The sequence below is a fragment of the Oryza sativa genome, chromosome 4, assembly GCF_034140825.1.
Source record: "Oryza sativa Japonica Group chromosome 4, ASM3414082v1".
Lineage (NCBI taxonomy): Eukaryota > Viridiplantae > Streptophyta > Magnoliopsida > Poales > Poaceae > Oryza > Oryza sativa.
The window spans coordinates 35,807,457-35,823,557 of NC_089038.1; the positions used below are offsets into that span (position 1 = coordinate 35,807,457).

The window sequence follows — 16,101 nt, forward strand, 5'->3', positions numbered from 1 at the left end:
AATCAAATCAAATTGTACATATATTGGAGGGAGTCAAAGTAGACTTTTGCTAGCGGCCCTCTTAACTCGGTCACCCACGAAAATCTATTTTTGCTGGCGGTCCGTAGCCCCTCACCCACCGTAATATTTTTGCTGGCACGTATAACCGCTAGAGAAAAAAAAAGGTGGTGTCAAGAAAAAACGATTTTGTAGTAGTGATTAATCCATGATTAGCGTATGTGATGCTAAAGTAAATATGTACTAATTATAGATTAATTAGGCTTAAAAAATTTATCTCACGAATTAGCTCTAATTTATGTAATTAGTTTTGTAATTAGTCTATATTTAATATTACAAATTAACGTCCAAACATCCTATGTGATAGGTTTAGTCCATGATACAAACACCACTTAAAGTTGTCATTCAGCTTCAACTCCGGCTGGAATGTACGGATGTCCAAATATGCGATGAGTTAACCGCGAATGGAGGGAAGAGCGAGGGGTTCCAGGCCTCTCCTGCACTGCAAGCAAGATGATTTGCATGATTGCTTGCTTGCTTGCTGCTATGGCCATGCCTAATGTGTTGTCGCACGTATTCCTTGTTGCATGCCTCAATCAATCTTCTTCATTCTGGCAGGTTATATATACAATCACATACAGACAGGTGTTGATGCATGCTCCGATCCTACGTACAATCAAGCTAGGAGCTGTAATTTGATCGATCGATCGATCCAATTGGTACCTAATAAAGTAAGAATGGCAAGAGGTGGTGTTGTGTGGTTGGCTGTGGCCCTCCTGTGCTGCTGCTTTGTGAGGCATTGTGAGTCGGCCCGCGTGTTCACCATCATCAACCAGTGCAAGACGATGGTCTGGCCGGCGGTGACGCCCGGCGAGAGCTTCGGCGGCGGAGGGTTCGCGCTGAAGCCGGGGCAATCGATGGTGTTCACGGCGCCGGTGGGGTGGTCGGGGCGCATCTGGGGTCGGACGGAGTGCGACTTCGACCAGGCGGGCAACGGCTCCTGCGCCACGGGGTCCTGCGGGTCGGAGCTCAAGTGCGGCGGCTCCGGCGCCACCCCGGCCACGCTCGCCGAGTTCACCCTCGCCACCAAGGACTTCTACGACGTCAGCCTCGTGGACGGCTTCAACCTCCCCATGGTGGTGCGCCCTCTCAACGGGGAGGGCAACTGCTCGGTGGCCGGGTGCGACGGCGACCTGCGGGACAGCTGCCCGTCGGAGCTGTCGAAGAAGGTGAACGGGAGGACGGTGGCGTGCCGGAGCGCCTGCGACGTCTTCGACACCGACCAGTACTGCTGCAGGGGGATGTACGGCAACCCGTCGACGTGCCAGCCCACCTTCTACTCCAAGAAGTTCAAGGCCGCCTGCCCCACCGCCTACAGCTACGCCTACGACGATCCCACCAGCATCTTCACCTGCTCCAACGCCGACTACACCATCACCTTCTGCTCCACCAGGTTTCCATCTCCTTTCTTTCTTTCATCCATCCAAAGTATTTCTCCTCTTGCTAATTAATTAAGCTCGATTAATCATCTTCAGGAAGCGACCTGTGTGCACGTACCACAACAATCGCCTTATCTGCAGCGCCTCCACCCGATCTTGGCCTAGTGTCATTTCTGCGCTGCTCTTCACTTTTCTGGCTTTGCAGTTTTCGCTCTAATTAATTAATTGATTATTGGCATGGATGAGAAAACCAACCTGACATATATGCTAGTACTCTAGTCTTCTTGCCTGGACGATCCATCTGAGAAGCAAACGGTACGCGCGCGCTACAGCTGGTGCTTGCTTGTACGTTTCATCACATCACACGCATGAGATTTGTTCATTCACATGTGAATACAGTACTACTGTATATATATACGTATATCATTCAGTAGAGAGAGACAACAGTAGTAGCATAAGTGGATGTGCCTTTTCCTCTGTTTTTTTCTCAATCATATATATGTACCCTGCGGGCCAGTCCAATGGAGACAACAGTACGCACCCCTCATGAATCATGATATGATATGATCCATTTCTCCGAGTCCAAAGGTTATTTTGTACTCCTATTCTATGTTGTTTTATTCTGATACTACTACGAAGGAAGTATATTATACTATACTAATTTAATATTAGAATGTTTTGCTCACGACGGCGACGTTAATTCGGTCTGCTTACGGCCCAGCGAAATAGCACCGGCCCAGCACACGCAGCCAAGAGGCGATCAAAAACCGATATAAAAACTGGGAAAAAGTACACCGAGTTACAAAATTGTCCTCCAACCGTAAAACTAAATATCGAGCGTTCTTTAACTAATCAAAATCGGTCTCAATAGATCCTTTAGTGGTTTTGAACCCGGTTTTATCCTACGTGGCGCCTGAGTCAGCGTGAGACCCACGTGGGCCCCACATGTCGGGTGCCATGTCATATCCCCCTTCCTTCTCCTTTCTCTCTCTTCTCTTCTTTCCTCTCCTCCCCTCTCCTCTGGGCAAGCCGGCCGGCGGCTAGGGAGGAGGCCTCTGGGGCGAGGCGGGAGAGGAGGAGGGCGGCTGCCGCACGAGAGCCGAGAGCCCAGATATGCCAAGCCCATCATTCATTGCTACTTCCTCCGTTTCATATTATAAAATTTTCTAGCATTGTCCATATCCATATATATGATAATGAATCTAGACATGTATATGTGCCTAGATTCATTAACATATATATGAATGTGGGCAATGCTAGAAAGTCTTATAACCTGAAACGGAGGGAGTTGTAGCACATGTGGGGCTCACAAGGGTCCCACGCTGACTCAGCCGCCATGTAGAATAAAACCGGGGTCAAAACCACCAAATGACCTATTGTGATCGGTTTTGATTAGTTAAGAGATGCCGGATATCTGGTTTTGCAGTTGGGGAACGATTTTGTAACTCGATGACAAGTTGAGGGACCTTCGGTATACTTTTTCCTAAAAAGTGACGCCGAAGCTCAAGACCGAAGAAACCGCCAGTCCAGTCGGCTCGGTTCGGTCTGCGGTTCTCGATTTTTTTTCCATCCCTGCCATGAACGAAGTCGTCCGTGTTCTTGCGATCGAATAACCCCCTAATTACTTTCAATGGTATATTTCCTAAACGATCCTTAGATTGATGACTAATTAAATAGGTAGTCTCAGATTTGAGCAAAGACATGTACTTGCATTTCTGACTTGGGGCTATCGTTCATGCATGTTGCAGGTCGATCGATTGAGAATGTACTTAGAGGCATTATATTAGCCAAGTCTATCAATTGGCGTGCGATCTACTGTTGCTTCCAATGATCGTCGATCGAGCAGTAGCCCCCAAAGGCCCACAACACCCACACAAAATAAATATATAAGGAGATTGTCTACACAACATATGGCAGAAAATCACTACTAGAAAAAGTATTTTTGCAGGTGGCCAAAAGTAATTTTTCCAGACGTGGGGGACAACCACCTACAGTAGTCGGGGTAACAGCCCGCCTGTGAAAATCCAATAAATGCACACAAAAAAAAATCGCGGGACACGCCTCGCCGCCGCCCCCGTCGGCCTCCCCCCTCCCTCCTCCGACCAGATCTGCGAGGGAGGGGGGAGGGGAGCCGCCGCTGCCCCGCACCGTCGTCGCTCCCCCTTCGGCGGGGAGGGAGGGGGACGGGCTGAGGTTGAGTGTTGAGGGAGAGAGAGAGAGAGTTGAAAGGAAATGAGTGGTGGGGAGGGGTGGGAGGAGAAGATAAGGGAAGATTAAAATTTTCTTTTTGGGTAGGTATGGCTTTTGCAGGTGGACCACATAAGGTGCGTTGCGTCGCTTAAGTGGTCTGCCTGTGAAAATCATTTTTGTAGACGCCGTTTAAGTGGTCCGCAGCAAACTTCACCCTGATTTATATTTTTGTAGGCGGTCGTTTGGCTCCAAGGGTCATGTCCGCCTGCGAAAAAAAGACCCCCACGTCGGAAAAAAAATGCTTTTTCTAGTAGTGAATCACACCCCACATCATATGAATTTTGGACCGCTAGATTTGTGTTACGATTCAAGCGCACATCAATCTTATCATTTTCCTTCCCCTCCCCCTCCTTGAGAAATTTGGATTAACGCCAGTGTTAAAAAGTGGGCTTTGTCTAAATGCCACTTCGCAAAGGGATTCGATAAATTGACACTATTGACTTCTGGCTACACGCTAGAATATAATTCGGGACAAAATTTGCATTGGGATCCTCTCTCCACATCTTCTCTTTCAACTCCAGCTACCTCTAACCGAACATAAACAACGACAGCTTCCCGAGTTGCCTGTGATGAAGGCGGCGTCCTAGCACGGTTGACGTATAGAGCAGCCACGCACCACACAACAGCTCGCCCGGATGAGCTGACCCTACCAGCAGCACCAACTGCACTTGGGCACCCTCTCCACCATTGACACACACAAACACATAGAGGAGGAAGAAGAGAAGAGAAGAGAGCATTAGAGAGTTGGAAGCCTTGGCGGCTTCACCATCCCCATCCTTGCAACTCCAGCGGCACCACCACCGACTCGCCACTCACCTGAGTCCACCGCCCACTGCCTTTCCTCTAAACCTCAGGGAAACCTCCCTCCCCCTACCCACCCTGACCACAACCCAAAACCCTTACTGATCGGGGTTGTCGCCGTCTCACCGAAGCTAGAGGAAAAGGAGGCCTATACGAATCTTGGCACGGATCCGACAGTCCAAAATATATGGATTTTTAGATTTTTACTCCCTTTGTTACAAAATATATGGATTTTCAGGTTGTTTAGTAAATAATGAGGTTAGCTCAAAAGATCCCCTTTTAGTCACTATAGTTGTTATTTTTTGTATTTTAAATTGGTAAGATTTCCTTTCTAGACATTTGATTAGCTTTGGAATCATTGAAATGATGGGATTAGTGAGAATCAACCCAGAAATCCTTATATTATGGTGTACGTAAAATTTGAATCCCAGAAATTGATACGGAGGGAGTAAGTGTTTGCTATGATCCTCGTGCACAAGTTAATGTGTTATACTACCTCCGTCCTATAATAAATTCGCTTTCACTTTTTGCTTGTATTATTTGACCATTCATTTTATTTGAAAAATTAGTGTAAATATAAAAAGGGATAAGTCATACTTAAAATATTTTTGATAATAAAGCAAGCCAAAAAAAATAATTCTAATTTTTTTTAAATAAGACGAATGATCAAACATTACAAACAAAAATTCAAAGCCACAATTAATATAGGATGGAGGTAGTAGTAGATAAGGTGGCAAAAAAATAGTAATCAGATTGATAGAGAACATTAGTTAATTGTGCCAACAAAAATAGCTCACGTGTGCAAGAACGATAATAATGATGGAGTATGGGTTCATGGTGCAAGATCTATTGATGAGAGTGAGATATCAGTGAAAGGATATACTCCCTCTATTTCAAAATGTTTGACACCGTTAACTTTTTAGTACGTGTTTGACTATTCGTCTTATTAAAAAAATTAAGTAATTATTTATTTTTTTCATATCATTTGATTCATTGTTAAATATACTTTCATGTACACATATAGTTTTACATATTTCACAAATTCTTTTAATAAGACGAATGTTAAAATATGTGCTAAAAAGTTAACAGTGTCAAATATTTTGAAATGGAGGGAGTATACGTTAGCTCAGCAAAAGCAGGTTCATGACCTCAGGTCTCAGTAGGAGATCCTGAGGACAGATACGCCTAGCTCAAAGCCTCAAACACACTTGACCAGGTACAAGCATAGTGAGTAGTGAGTAGTACTATCAAACAAGAGACCAGATCGAGCAAGGAGCTGAGGCCGGAGCTAGCTAGCATCGATAGAACATGGCATGGCAGCTAGAGCATGAGAACATGCCACATGCATTGCGTTTATATTCGAGTGCATTGCATCTTTCTTTTCCCATCCATGCTAGCTTAGGCTGTGTTTAGTTTCACGCTAAAATTAGAAGTTTGAAGAAATTGAAACGACGTGACGAAAAAGTTGGAGGTTTGTGTGTGTAGAAAAGTTTAATGTGACGAAAAAGTTAGAAGTTTAAAGAAAAAAGTTGAAATCTGTTTGCCTAAGCCATATATGATCATGACCAGCCCCACATGGAGTGATGATGGGGATCGAGATGCATGGACTGGACTGGAATTATTTCTCCATCTCCGCGCGTCACTCTCGCTCGTCGTCTTGAACTTCAGAGTTTACAATAGGAGTAGTACTCCAGATAAAGAGTACTAGTTATTACTTCCTCCGTCCTAAAAAAACCTAATCCATTATGTCTAGATACAAATCTAGAATTAGATTTTTTTTGGACGGAGAGAGTACTCCTTTACGAACACGAGCTGCCTATTATCATTGCACTGAGATGGTTGTCTCTGTTCATCCTTGTTGACTAGCTAATGACGACAAGGGTTAAGATTAGCTGATTCGGATGCACTGATTGCGTGGTGATGCATGTTAGCTAGCGTACGTCCGTCTCGGCTGGAGGGAAGGATATATATATTCTTGAAATCGGTTAATTAGTTTGAGGATGCATGGCGACATGCATGCATGATTGAACCTGAAAAAAGCTTAATTATGGAGTACAAGTATATAGCATTGTTGGTTAATCGAGTTATGCTTTTGTTTCTTTTAAGAGCAGCAGAGGAGAGGCAGGCAGCATCTCTCGTACGTGCTCCCTGGCCATATATATAATTATGCGTTCGATGCCAACAACACTGAAGTCTACATCGAGCGGGTTAATTAGTAAACAATTATCAGTAAGGTGGATGCATGCTTGTATGCCGTTTGTTTTTATCCCTTTCTCATCTCAAAGGGCTGAGGAAGAAGAGCCTCTGATGCAAGCTAGCTAGGTAGGCTACCTATGGAATATATATATTGGGAATATTGGGATGGGAAGTGAAAGGCAGGAATTGGGAACAGTGAGGCACAGTAGAGGGAAACTTCCCCAATGCAAGGAGAACAAAGAAAAAGGAGAAGCATAAAGCCCATGCATGCATGAAGCAAGTGAAGTGAAAATCCCGGCTAGGCCTAGGAGTAATACTATATGCAATCCGAGGCTCGACGTGATCGTGGCGGCCAACCACAGCGTCTTCATCAAGGGAGTACTTTCGCTAGCTATATGCATGCAGGTGTCCACTGCCGTTGGCAGTTGCGACTACGCCTCAAGTCGGATATTAATTGCATGCCAAGGCGTTTGACACGGTTGGTTATCCCTTTCTCGATGATCTTGGATGTGCTGGATCATCTCGATCGGTTTCAGCCCGTGCTGGCGGGAGTACTAGATCGTGATTATATTCGTCTTCGCACTTCCTCTTTCTTGTGTACTGGTTAAATGCATGCATGGTGTCCCTGGAGCCCGGCCGGTTCAGCCATCAACGTAGATTATTCAGGACATCACCGGTGCGCTCACTATCGAGTCCGATCGCGCAATTCCCGCGGATATTGGATCGAGTTCACAACACCGAATTAAGATGAGTTCGCTTGGCGCTGGACCGGCGGTGCATATATATTCAGCTCGATCAGTCGACCTACAAATTAAACCTTCTTCCTTGGCCTAGCTCCATTCATTCTCCTATGCCAAAAACCTTTTGATGCAGCAGCAGGCTGACCAAATGAAAGATTTTTCTTTGGTTGGCGCTGCAACGAGGCCAATCGATCGATTGCTCGACAAGAGAATGGACAGCCACTCCATGTGCCCCTTCTGAGCGTGAACCATATTATCGTCCACCGCGTCTTCGTTGAACAAGTGATGGTGCAACCTGCTATCCTTGATCGGACTCGCTAATCTCTCGCCAAACCACCACGCAATGATCCAAGATTGCTGGCAAACCTCGCAGCGTCTCCTGCACAAGCATGATAGGAAGGGTTTCGACTCCATTGTCATTCTGATTACCTGCCACTTGTAGAAGGAAAGGAATGCCCGCGGAGTTCTGTCACATGTGCCGATGGTGGTGACACAGATCGTACAAGAAGGAAGGTAATTGGTGGATGGGTGGAGGCGATTGCCAATCCTTCGAGGGACTATTAGGCACATAGCCTAGCTTATCTTTCTTTTCCCCTCCGTTAGGAGACTACTCAGTTTCTGTTTTTGTAAACACCCCCATACCCTCGTAACCGCCTCGGCGTCTTATCTATGTATGCTTTTTTTGTGTGTCTGTGAGAAAGCACTATATCCAACTCTACTGTTAACTCGAGATATAAAGACAGATCTTCATCGGTTGGTCTAGTTTTATTATAAGTCATAATGGTTTATTAGTGATTAAAAAATGATATGTGAATAAAAATCTTGTATGTATATGTTCTTAGTGATTGAAAAGCTAAAGTTAAAAAAAACTATGTTGAAAAAGAATCAAATTTAAATTCAAAATTAAGTTTTAAAATTTAAATTTTAGTTTTGGCTTATAAGCCATAGGACAAACGATGAGCGATGAGGCTCACAGACGTGTGAGTGACGCATAAAGTATCAACGGAACTACGGAAGCATGCATTGTATTCTTGTATGAAGAAATGCAGCAACCACACCCACAGCTCAGTCCCAGATATGTACTGTATGTTACTACTAGCTTCATGTAGCTCATGCTTCTTCTTTTTTTTAAAAAAAGTTTGGTCGTCTTTATTCTTTATTTCCTTTCCAACAGGCGGACCGTGCATCCGGGTTGATGTTGATGCCTCATCTCATCTGCAGCCGTGCCGGCCGCTATAGTGTCTAGTGGTAGTGGAGTAGTAAATCACACTAGTTACTGTAGTAAGTGCCTCCCTTCTGCTGCTATAGGCAGCTTGCGGTTGCTGCAGCCAGCACCAGCATGGGCATCTCCCAGGCCCCCATGCCATGCCTTGCCAGCCAGCCTTTTCTTTCTACGGACCCCAATGCAATGCAATGCAATGCAATTGCAATGCAGCAACAATGCTCCCTCTCCCCCTCCCTGCCCAGCTGCCCTGTCCTTTTAATCGAAAATCACCAAAACCAACATCACTCTCTCTCTCTCTCTCTCTCTCTCTCTCTCTCTTTCTAGGCTTGTGTTGCTCCTTTTTTTTTTCTTTTCTTTCCAGCATGCAGATCCATAGACATCATGCTGCAACTGCCGCTGCCATGGCCACTAGCTCTGCACCTGAACTGCACAAATGGAGTGGAGTAGTAGTACTCTGCTCCAGCAACATCCAAAGCGTGAGCATATGCGTATGTCTCTGTGTTTATGCTGCTCCGATGGATCCCCGTCCAAGCCGTGTCGTCGTGTGGTGTGGCGTCGCTGTCCTGTCGTTTTTTTACCATCGGCCTGCTTGACCCGCCTTCAGTTTGTCGGCAACTTACATACAAACACACAATAGAACTTAACACACTTGACCCTTGCAAGCATGCAGAGACAAAAAGCATCTTCTCTACATAAATGATAAATCCCAAACTTAAAACTGTCAGCACTCTACCACCTTTGATTTCTAGTAGTATCAAATATGATCCAGCTTCTTGAGCTAGGTTCGTATATCGAGGCTGTATTCGATCAGTTGAGCAAACAACATGCATGAGCGCAGCTACTCTGCACGCAAGAATATTTGCTATGCTTTTGTTCTTTCATCATGTTCTAGTTAGCCCTTAACAACAACATGGCTCAACGTAACCAATCATTATCCAATAAGTAGGAAGGAGTGAAAAAGAGACAGCAGCTGCTTTGGAGACAAGAAGCCACTGACTGTATAGCGAACAAATGTCAGCTAATATCGTATCAGCACGTTATTAGGTGGGGAGAGTGTTTTCATTCCTGGAGTGGATAGTCGCTTATTTCTTGCATGTCATCAAAAGAATTTTAAAAATAATAAGATAAAATAATATGAAATATATCACTGCTTTCAACTTCTACAATAATTGTCGATGTACGTTAACCATTTTCACTTTAATTTGTCCTTTCGATTGCAACATATAGAAGTTGAATTTAGTCCCGTATATTTGTGGAGTGACATATTTCATATTAATATATGATGTTAATTTTTTCTATCTATTTAGGTGACATGCGAGAAATAAAGGAGATACCTCCTCAAGGGATAAAAATCCGTCTCCTAGTGTTGTTCCAACTGCAGATAGGTAGATAAAATATACTACCTCTATCCTAAAATATAATAATCTGGATGAAACTTATTCTACTAATGTAAATCTGGATAAGAGATCTATTAAATTTAGTATTAGTATGCATACCAATTCATTATAGATTAATACATTTTGGGATGGAGGGAGTACTCACTAATTCCTTTGTCCTATAATATAAGAGATTTTAGAGGAATATGACACATCTTAAAAATATAAATCTGATATCTAAAATCTTTTATATTTTGAGACGGATGAGAGGGATGGAGTTCTTAAACAAGATTATTTTAACATATGCATGATCTGATTTGATGCTAGTCCCCTGACATGAGAGAGGTGTGCATGTCCAAAACATCATTACTGCTCACTCTTATACTCCTCTAGTTAACCTGACGTACAAAACCAACTAATTAGGCAGGCAGCCATTTACCTCCATCTATCTTAATTCGGAGAGCTTTTCCTTTGCATCCTCCAAAGACATTTCAGCAGCATGCATGGCAAGAGCATCTAGCAAAAAGCAAGCAACAGAGCCGAGCCGAGACCTCCTCTTTAGATAAGGAAGCAACAAGCTAAGAAGCAGCATCATTCACTCCACGAGCTAGCAAAAAGGATAGCAATGGTGGAACCGGGGAGAGCGCGGGAGACGAAGGTCACCGCCTCAGCCTCAAGCTCTGCAGGCTCAGACGCCGCTGTCATGAAGAAGAAGAAGAAGAAGAAGAAGAAGCTGGTGGTAGCAAGCAGGAAGGTGGATGAGAAAGACAAGAAGCAGGTGGATTACAAGTGCAGTAGAAGCAGCGGCAGAGACGAGTGCTGCAAGGTGGAGAGCCGTCATCAGCAGTGCACAGAGCCGGAGAGCCCTTCCTACAGGTTAGCTCTCAGGAGCCTCTTCTCGTGCAGAAACAGCAGCAGCAGCAGCCACGCCGGCCACCACCACCACCGCGCCGCCGACGGCAAGAAGCTCGGCTGCAATTCCGCCTCCATCTGCAAGGTCAAGCAAGACAACCCGATGCAGCAGCACATGCGCAGGGCGGAGGATGAGCTCAAGGTGAAGGACAAGCCGCCGGTCGCCGAGCCGTACTGCAAGCGCAGAGCTTCGGTGAGCGCGTGCAACATCAGCAGCGAGCGGTCGGTGAAGAAGTCAGTGAAGCAGCAGCAGCAGGAGGCGAGCAGCAGCTTGCAGTCGTCGGCGTCGATATCGGCGTCGTCGTGTTCGTCGACGGCGGGTGGTGGGGGGTCGTTCCGGGGGATGCAGCAGTTGAGCCTGAGGCGGCTGTCGGGGTGCTACGAGTGCCACATGGTGGTGGATCCCATCAGCGGCGTCTTCCGGGACAGCTCCTCCATGAGGGCCACCATCTGCTCCTGCCCCGACTGCGGCGAGATCTTCGTCAGGCCCGACTCCCTCCACCTCCACCAGTCCATCAGGCATGCAGGTTATTATCTCCACTTCAATTACTGAAGTATCATTAATCTTACTAATTACCAGCTAATTTGCTTGCGTAGTTGCATATTGTTCGATCGTTCCCTTCTTCAATTAATTAATTTTCTCCCTCCATCAGCTCCCTGTTTTTTTTTTTGGCATAGCTAATTAGACTACTAAGCTGCATTCTTTATGTTATCTGTACTAGAGTAATACTCCACACTTGGTAAGTTGGTGGTATACATTACAATATGTATGTACAGTCTTATTTCCTGACCATCATCACATCATGAGATATCGTGATGAGATGAGCGAGTATATATCCTTGAAAATTACTCGTGCTTAGCTATAAAAGTAGCTGTGGTGGCCCTGTTGTACTGGGCGGTCAGATTGAATGAGGTTAATTGTAATGTTGGTCGGTGCTGAAAGTGAGATGGAGCTTTATTCCTTGTACTAGGAGCTGCTTTTCACGCTCTCAATCATCTCTGTAGCTATAGACAGCATATTAACTTGAGTGTAGTACAGGCTCAGGCGGGTGGAGAAGATTGATTGCATGGTTCCTTTCATCATGGCACACACCACACCATCATCACATATACTAGTTTCAGGCTGTCAAATCTCAAGTGCAAAGTAGCCACCCATATACTCGTAGTAGTACTGTACAAGGACACTGCTACTAGTACATTCATTTTGACCAGAACAGAATGAATGAAGAATGCACTAGCCACTACCACTAGCAGTATATTGTTGTTGGAGTGTGCATGCATGATGAGCAAAATGTATAATTAGGTTAGGCTTAATTTAGCTGCTGCTGCAACAAAATAATTCACTATAATGTGAAAAATGAATGAATGAATGGAATGCGTGCACTGCAGTGTCGGAGCTGGGGGCGGAGGACACGAGCAGGAACATAATATCGATAATATTCCAGTCGAGCTGGCTGAAGAAGCAGAGCCCCGTGTGCGCCATCGACCGCATCCTCAAGGTCCACAACGCCGCCCGCACCCTCGCCCGCTTCGACGACTACCGCGCCGCCGTCAAGGCCAAAGCAATGGCCCACCGCCACCCTCGCTGCACCGCCGACGGCAACGAGCTCCTCCGCTTCCACTGCGCCACCCTCTCCTGCGACCTCGGCCTCCACGGCGCCACCCACCTCTGCGACCACCTCTCCTGCGCCGCCTGCGCCATCATCCGCCACGGCTTCAGGCCGCCCGCGCCGGGGGCCGGCATCCGCACCATGGCCACCAGCGGCCGCGCCCACGACGCCGTCGTCTCGTCCGGGTCGGAGGGCGACCGCCGGGCGATGCTGGTGTGCCGGGTGATCGCCGGCCGGGTGAGGAGGGAGGAGGCGGCGGCGGCGGCGGCGGAGGAAGAGGAGGAGGAGTACGACTCGGTGGCCGGGACGACGCCGGGGCTGTACTCCAACCTGGACGAGCTGGACGTCTTCAACCCCACAGCCATTCTCCCTTGCTTTGTCGTCGTCTACAGGGCCTGATCGATTAGTGATCATTAACCAATAATAATAATCTTAGCTAGCATCATTTCCTTCACTCTTCGTTAATTGCATGTAATCAATCGATCGATCGATGATGATGATGATCCCATTTATAATTAATTAATTCATCGTTAATGTCTGATTATTGTACTATCTGATCGATCGATCGGTATTGACTAGTGATCAGCGTATCAATCAATTTGTACAATCAGATAGATGTTTGTTAGTTTCTTCTACTGAAGGAGGAGTACATTATTGCATACTAGAGCTAGCAGTGGGCTTATTGTTAATTCTTGGGCTCGATCGATGAGCTTAATGACTGATCGAGTGGCAGTATGAAAATTCATTGCCAAGGCATGCATGATCCCGTCCGTTAACTACTAGGGGCTGTCCCACATGTCATACACTTGATCTGGTGTCCAGCTTTGCTACCCTCCTTGTGACCAATGATGGTTAGTCACACTTCATGTGGTAAGCCATACCATTAGCAATCCTAGTTGTGGCAACGTTAGTCATCAACATTCAAAATCAAACAAGCCCTGAAACTAGTATGTCTTCTCAAGGCTTTGGCTCAGGTGCTGTTTGTACACAGGAGAATGGTATTTTTGCCCATGCTCTTTGGGACCAAAAAAGCATGACAGTCGAGTGGTTGAATTTTGTTGTTGGAGCAGCCGATCAGAGCAGAGCAAATAAAGCAAATGGCTACAACTTGGAGACGGCAGCAAAGGGAGGGAGTTGTGGTGTTTCGAGCCAACCATACAGCCTTCCTTTACTCCAACACGCCCGTACCGTACGTGCAGCCGTGCAGGTGCAGATGCTGTTGAGTTGAGTGGACTGGAGGAAACCCACTATCGTCTGCTCCCGGTGTCTCAAAATACTTCAAGTTTTATTTTTAAGCTTCCGCCATTTATCTTAGAATAAATTTATTTCTAAGGGTAAATACATTAATTGTAGATAAAGAGAAAATTAATTACATTGGGATTTGATAAATTAGGAGTATTCTAATTCTTTTAGTTTTAGTTTTGTATTGGTATGTGTGAGATGAGTACGTGAAAAATTAATTTATTTTAAGCCAGAGGGAGTTTTAACAATAAAACCAGTTATTTTCTAATTAATATACAAAATTTATCTCAGTTTCCGTTAACATGTTTTTCAAAATGCTAAACGGTACATTTCGTGGAAAATACTATATAGAAGTTACTTTTAAAATATCAAATACAATTTTTAACTCTTAATAATTAAAATTAGATTGATCGTGCACTAATGATTTTTCTTGTTTTTATTTTCAGTGGAAACCAACATCAGCTGACCGTGTTCACTGCTGGCAGTTCCCATCCGGAACAGTGGGCGCAGGAAAACGGAGCAGTTCATTAGCGCCCGATTAATTAAGTAGTAGCTAATTGTTTTTAAGAAAAATGGATCAATATGATTTTTAAGCAACTTTCATATAAAAACTTGTTATAAAAAACGCACCATTTAATAGTTTGAAAAGCGTGTACGCGGAATATGATGGAGAGGGGTTGGGAACCCTGGGTTCCACTTGTGTGTGTGACAGTGAGGAGAGTGATTTAAAGAGGAGAATCTGACCCTGTTTAAATGGGACTAAAACTTTTAAGTCCCTATCACATCAGATGTTTAGACACTAATTATAAATATTAAACATAGACTATTAATAAAACCCATTCTATAATCCTGGACTAATTTGCGAGACGAATCTATTGAGCCTAATTAATCCATGATTAGCCTATGGGATGCGACAGTAAACATGCGCTAATTACAGATTAATTAGGCTTAAAAAATTTGTCACGCGAATTAGCTCTCATTTATGTAATTAGTTTTATAAGTAGTCCATGTTTAATACTCTAAATTCATCTGATATGACAGAGACTAAAGTTTAGTCCCTGGATCCAAACACCCCCTCTATGCACCCTATCAAGGTTTCCTACCATTCCTCACCCCTTCCCTCTGCGCATCTATCTCCTTTTTTTTCATGGACTTGCATCCTCCATTACTAGGCAGTGGAGGCAATGCATCAACCGTCCTCCCACACCGCTGTCAATGGCAAGGATTAATGGTGTCTGCTGCTAGTTCAGTCAGTGGTCGAGGGATTGCGATTGAAACACGATATGGGATTTGAAGTGAACTTTATTTTTAATTAGTAGGAGTAGTCCTTACAGGCCCAATAAACGGTTTAGGCAGTCCCGGACACTAACTAGCCCAGCCCACACACACTAGTCTTTTCTCGAATTTTTTTTATTTATAATTTTTTTTATTAAAAGTTTTACAAAAATAATTTTCCATTTTGAAAATTGACGGAAGTAGTCGCCTACCGCCCTCTGGGCTCCCAGAGGGCGGCGAAAATGACGTGGCAGCCGGCCGTTCGCTCTCGGGCGACAGCCGTCAACGAAATTTGCAGGCGGCCCCCTTGCCGCCCTCCGCTAGGGCGATTTTATACTGTGCGGGGGGCCGCCTGCAAATGGGCGGCGAGGGGGGCATGGAATTTTGCAGGCGGCCCCCTTGCCGCCCTCCGCTAGGGCGATTTTGTACTGTGGGGGGGGGGCGCCTGCAAATGGGCGGCGAGGGGGCATGGAATTTTGCAGGCGGCCCCCTTGCCGCCCTGGGGGAGGGCGATTTTATACTGTGCTCTATATTTTTGTATAAATATCAATAGCTATCAAATCTTTTTATATTGAAAACTATACAAGATTAAAATCTCCAAGACTGGTAAAATACAATTTTATTATTTTTTAGGGTATATTTGGATTGTTACCGTACAAATATTTTGTTAGTCCCAAAATATAAGCAAGTTTTGGCACTACCAAATATTTGGTAAGGTAAAATTGCATTTGATCATATTTGGTTTGCTGCCAAAATGTAAAATTGTAGTGAAGAATGTTCTACATAATCTCAAATCTAGATTACGTATTACCAATGAATAGGCTTCCATTTTCGTGTGTGGTGTGCTAGTGGGAAAGAAGATATGAAGAGGTTGCCTTCAGATTGTCAATTATATAGCGTCGTTTTCACTGCAATATATGTGAACTCAATGAGATACATTATTCATTAGATGTGACAAGACGATCACGCGTGGGCGTGATTCACTTTATGTCAACAGGCAGCGCCGAAAGTTGATAGTGATAACTCGAGCTGCCGCTT

At 45.0% G+C, this 16,101-nt stretch overlaps 2 protein-coding genes across 2 annotated transcripts; both read left to right on the forward strand.

Annotated features, from left to right (window-relative positions):
- Positions 1 to 586: 586 nt before the first annotated feature.
- On the forward strand, positions 587 to 2,035 carry LOC4337493 (pathogenesis-related thaumatin-like protein 3.5). The gene is made up of 2 exons (XM_015778293.3): positions 587 to 1,450; positions 1,533 to 2,035. The coding sequence occupies exons 1-2, from the start codon at positions 735 to 737 to the stop codon at positions 1,651 to 1,653; spliced, it is 837 nt and encodes a 278-aa protein (XP_015633779.1). The 5' UTR covers positions 587 to 734; the 3' UTR covers positions 1,654 to 2,035.
- Positions 2,036 to 10,320: 8,285 nt separating this feature from the next.
- LOC4337494 (uncharacterized) lies at positions 10,321 to 13,205 on the forward strand. Its single transcript, XM_015778794.3, has 2 exons — positions 10,321 to 11,463; positions 12,326 to 13,205. The coding sequence occupies exons 1-2, from the start codon at positions 10,650 to 10,652 to the stop codon at positions 12,943 to 12,945; spliced, it is 1,434 nt and encodes a 477-aa protein (XP_015634280.1). The 5' UTR covers positions 10,321 to 10,649; the 3' UTR covers positions 12,946 to 13,205.
- Positions 13,206 to 16,101: the final 2,896 nt, after the last annotated feature.

Excerpts from the sequence above, each read along its gene's own strand:
- LOC4337493 (XM_015778293.3), top strand. The coding sequence starts at position 735 with ATGGCAAGAGGTGGTGTTGTGTGGTTGGCTGTGGCCCTCCTGTGCTGC. Across the intron at positions 1,451-1,532 it reads ATCACCTTCTGCTCCACCAG|GAAGCGACCTGTGTGCACGT; the intron begins GTTTCCATCTCC and ends AATCATCTTCAG.
- LOC4337494 (XM_015778794.3), top strand. The coding sequence starts at position 10,650 with ATGGTGGAACCGGGGAGAGCGCGGGAGACGAAGGTCACCGCCTCAGCC. Across the intron at positions 11,464-12,325 it reads CCAGTCCATCAGGCATGCAG|TGTCGGAGCTGGGGGCGGAG; the intron begins GTTATTATCTCC and ends CGTGCACTGCAG.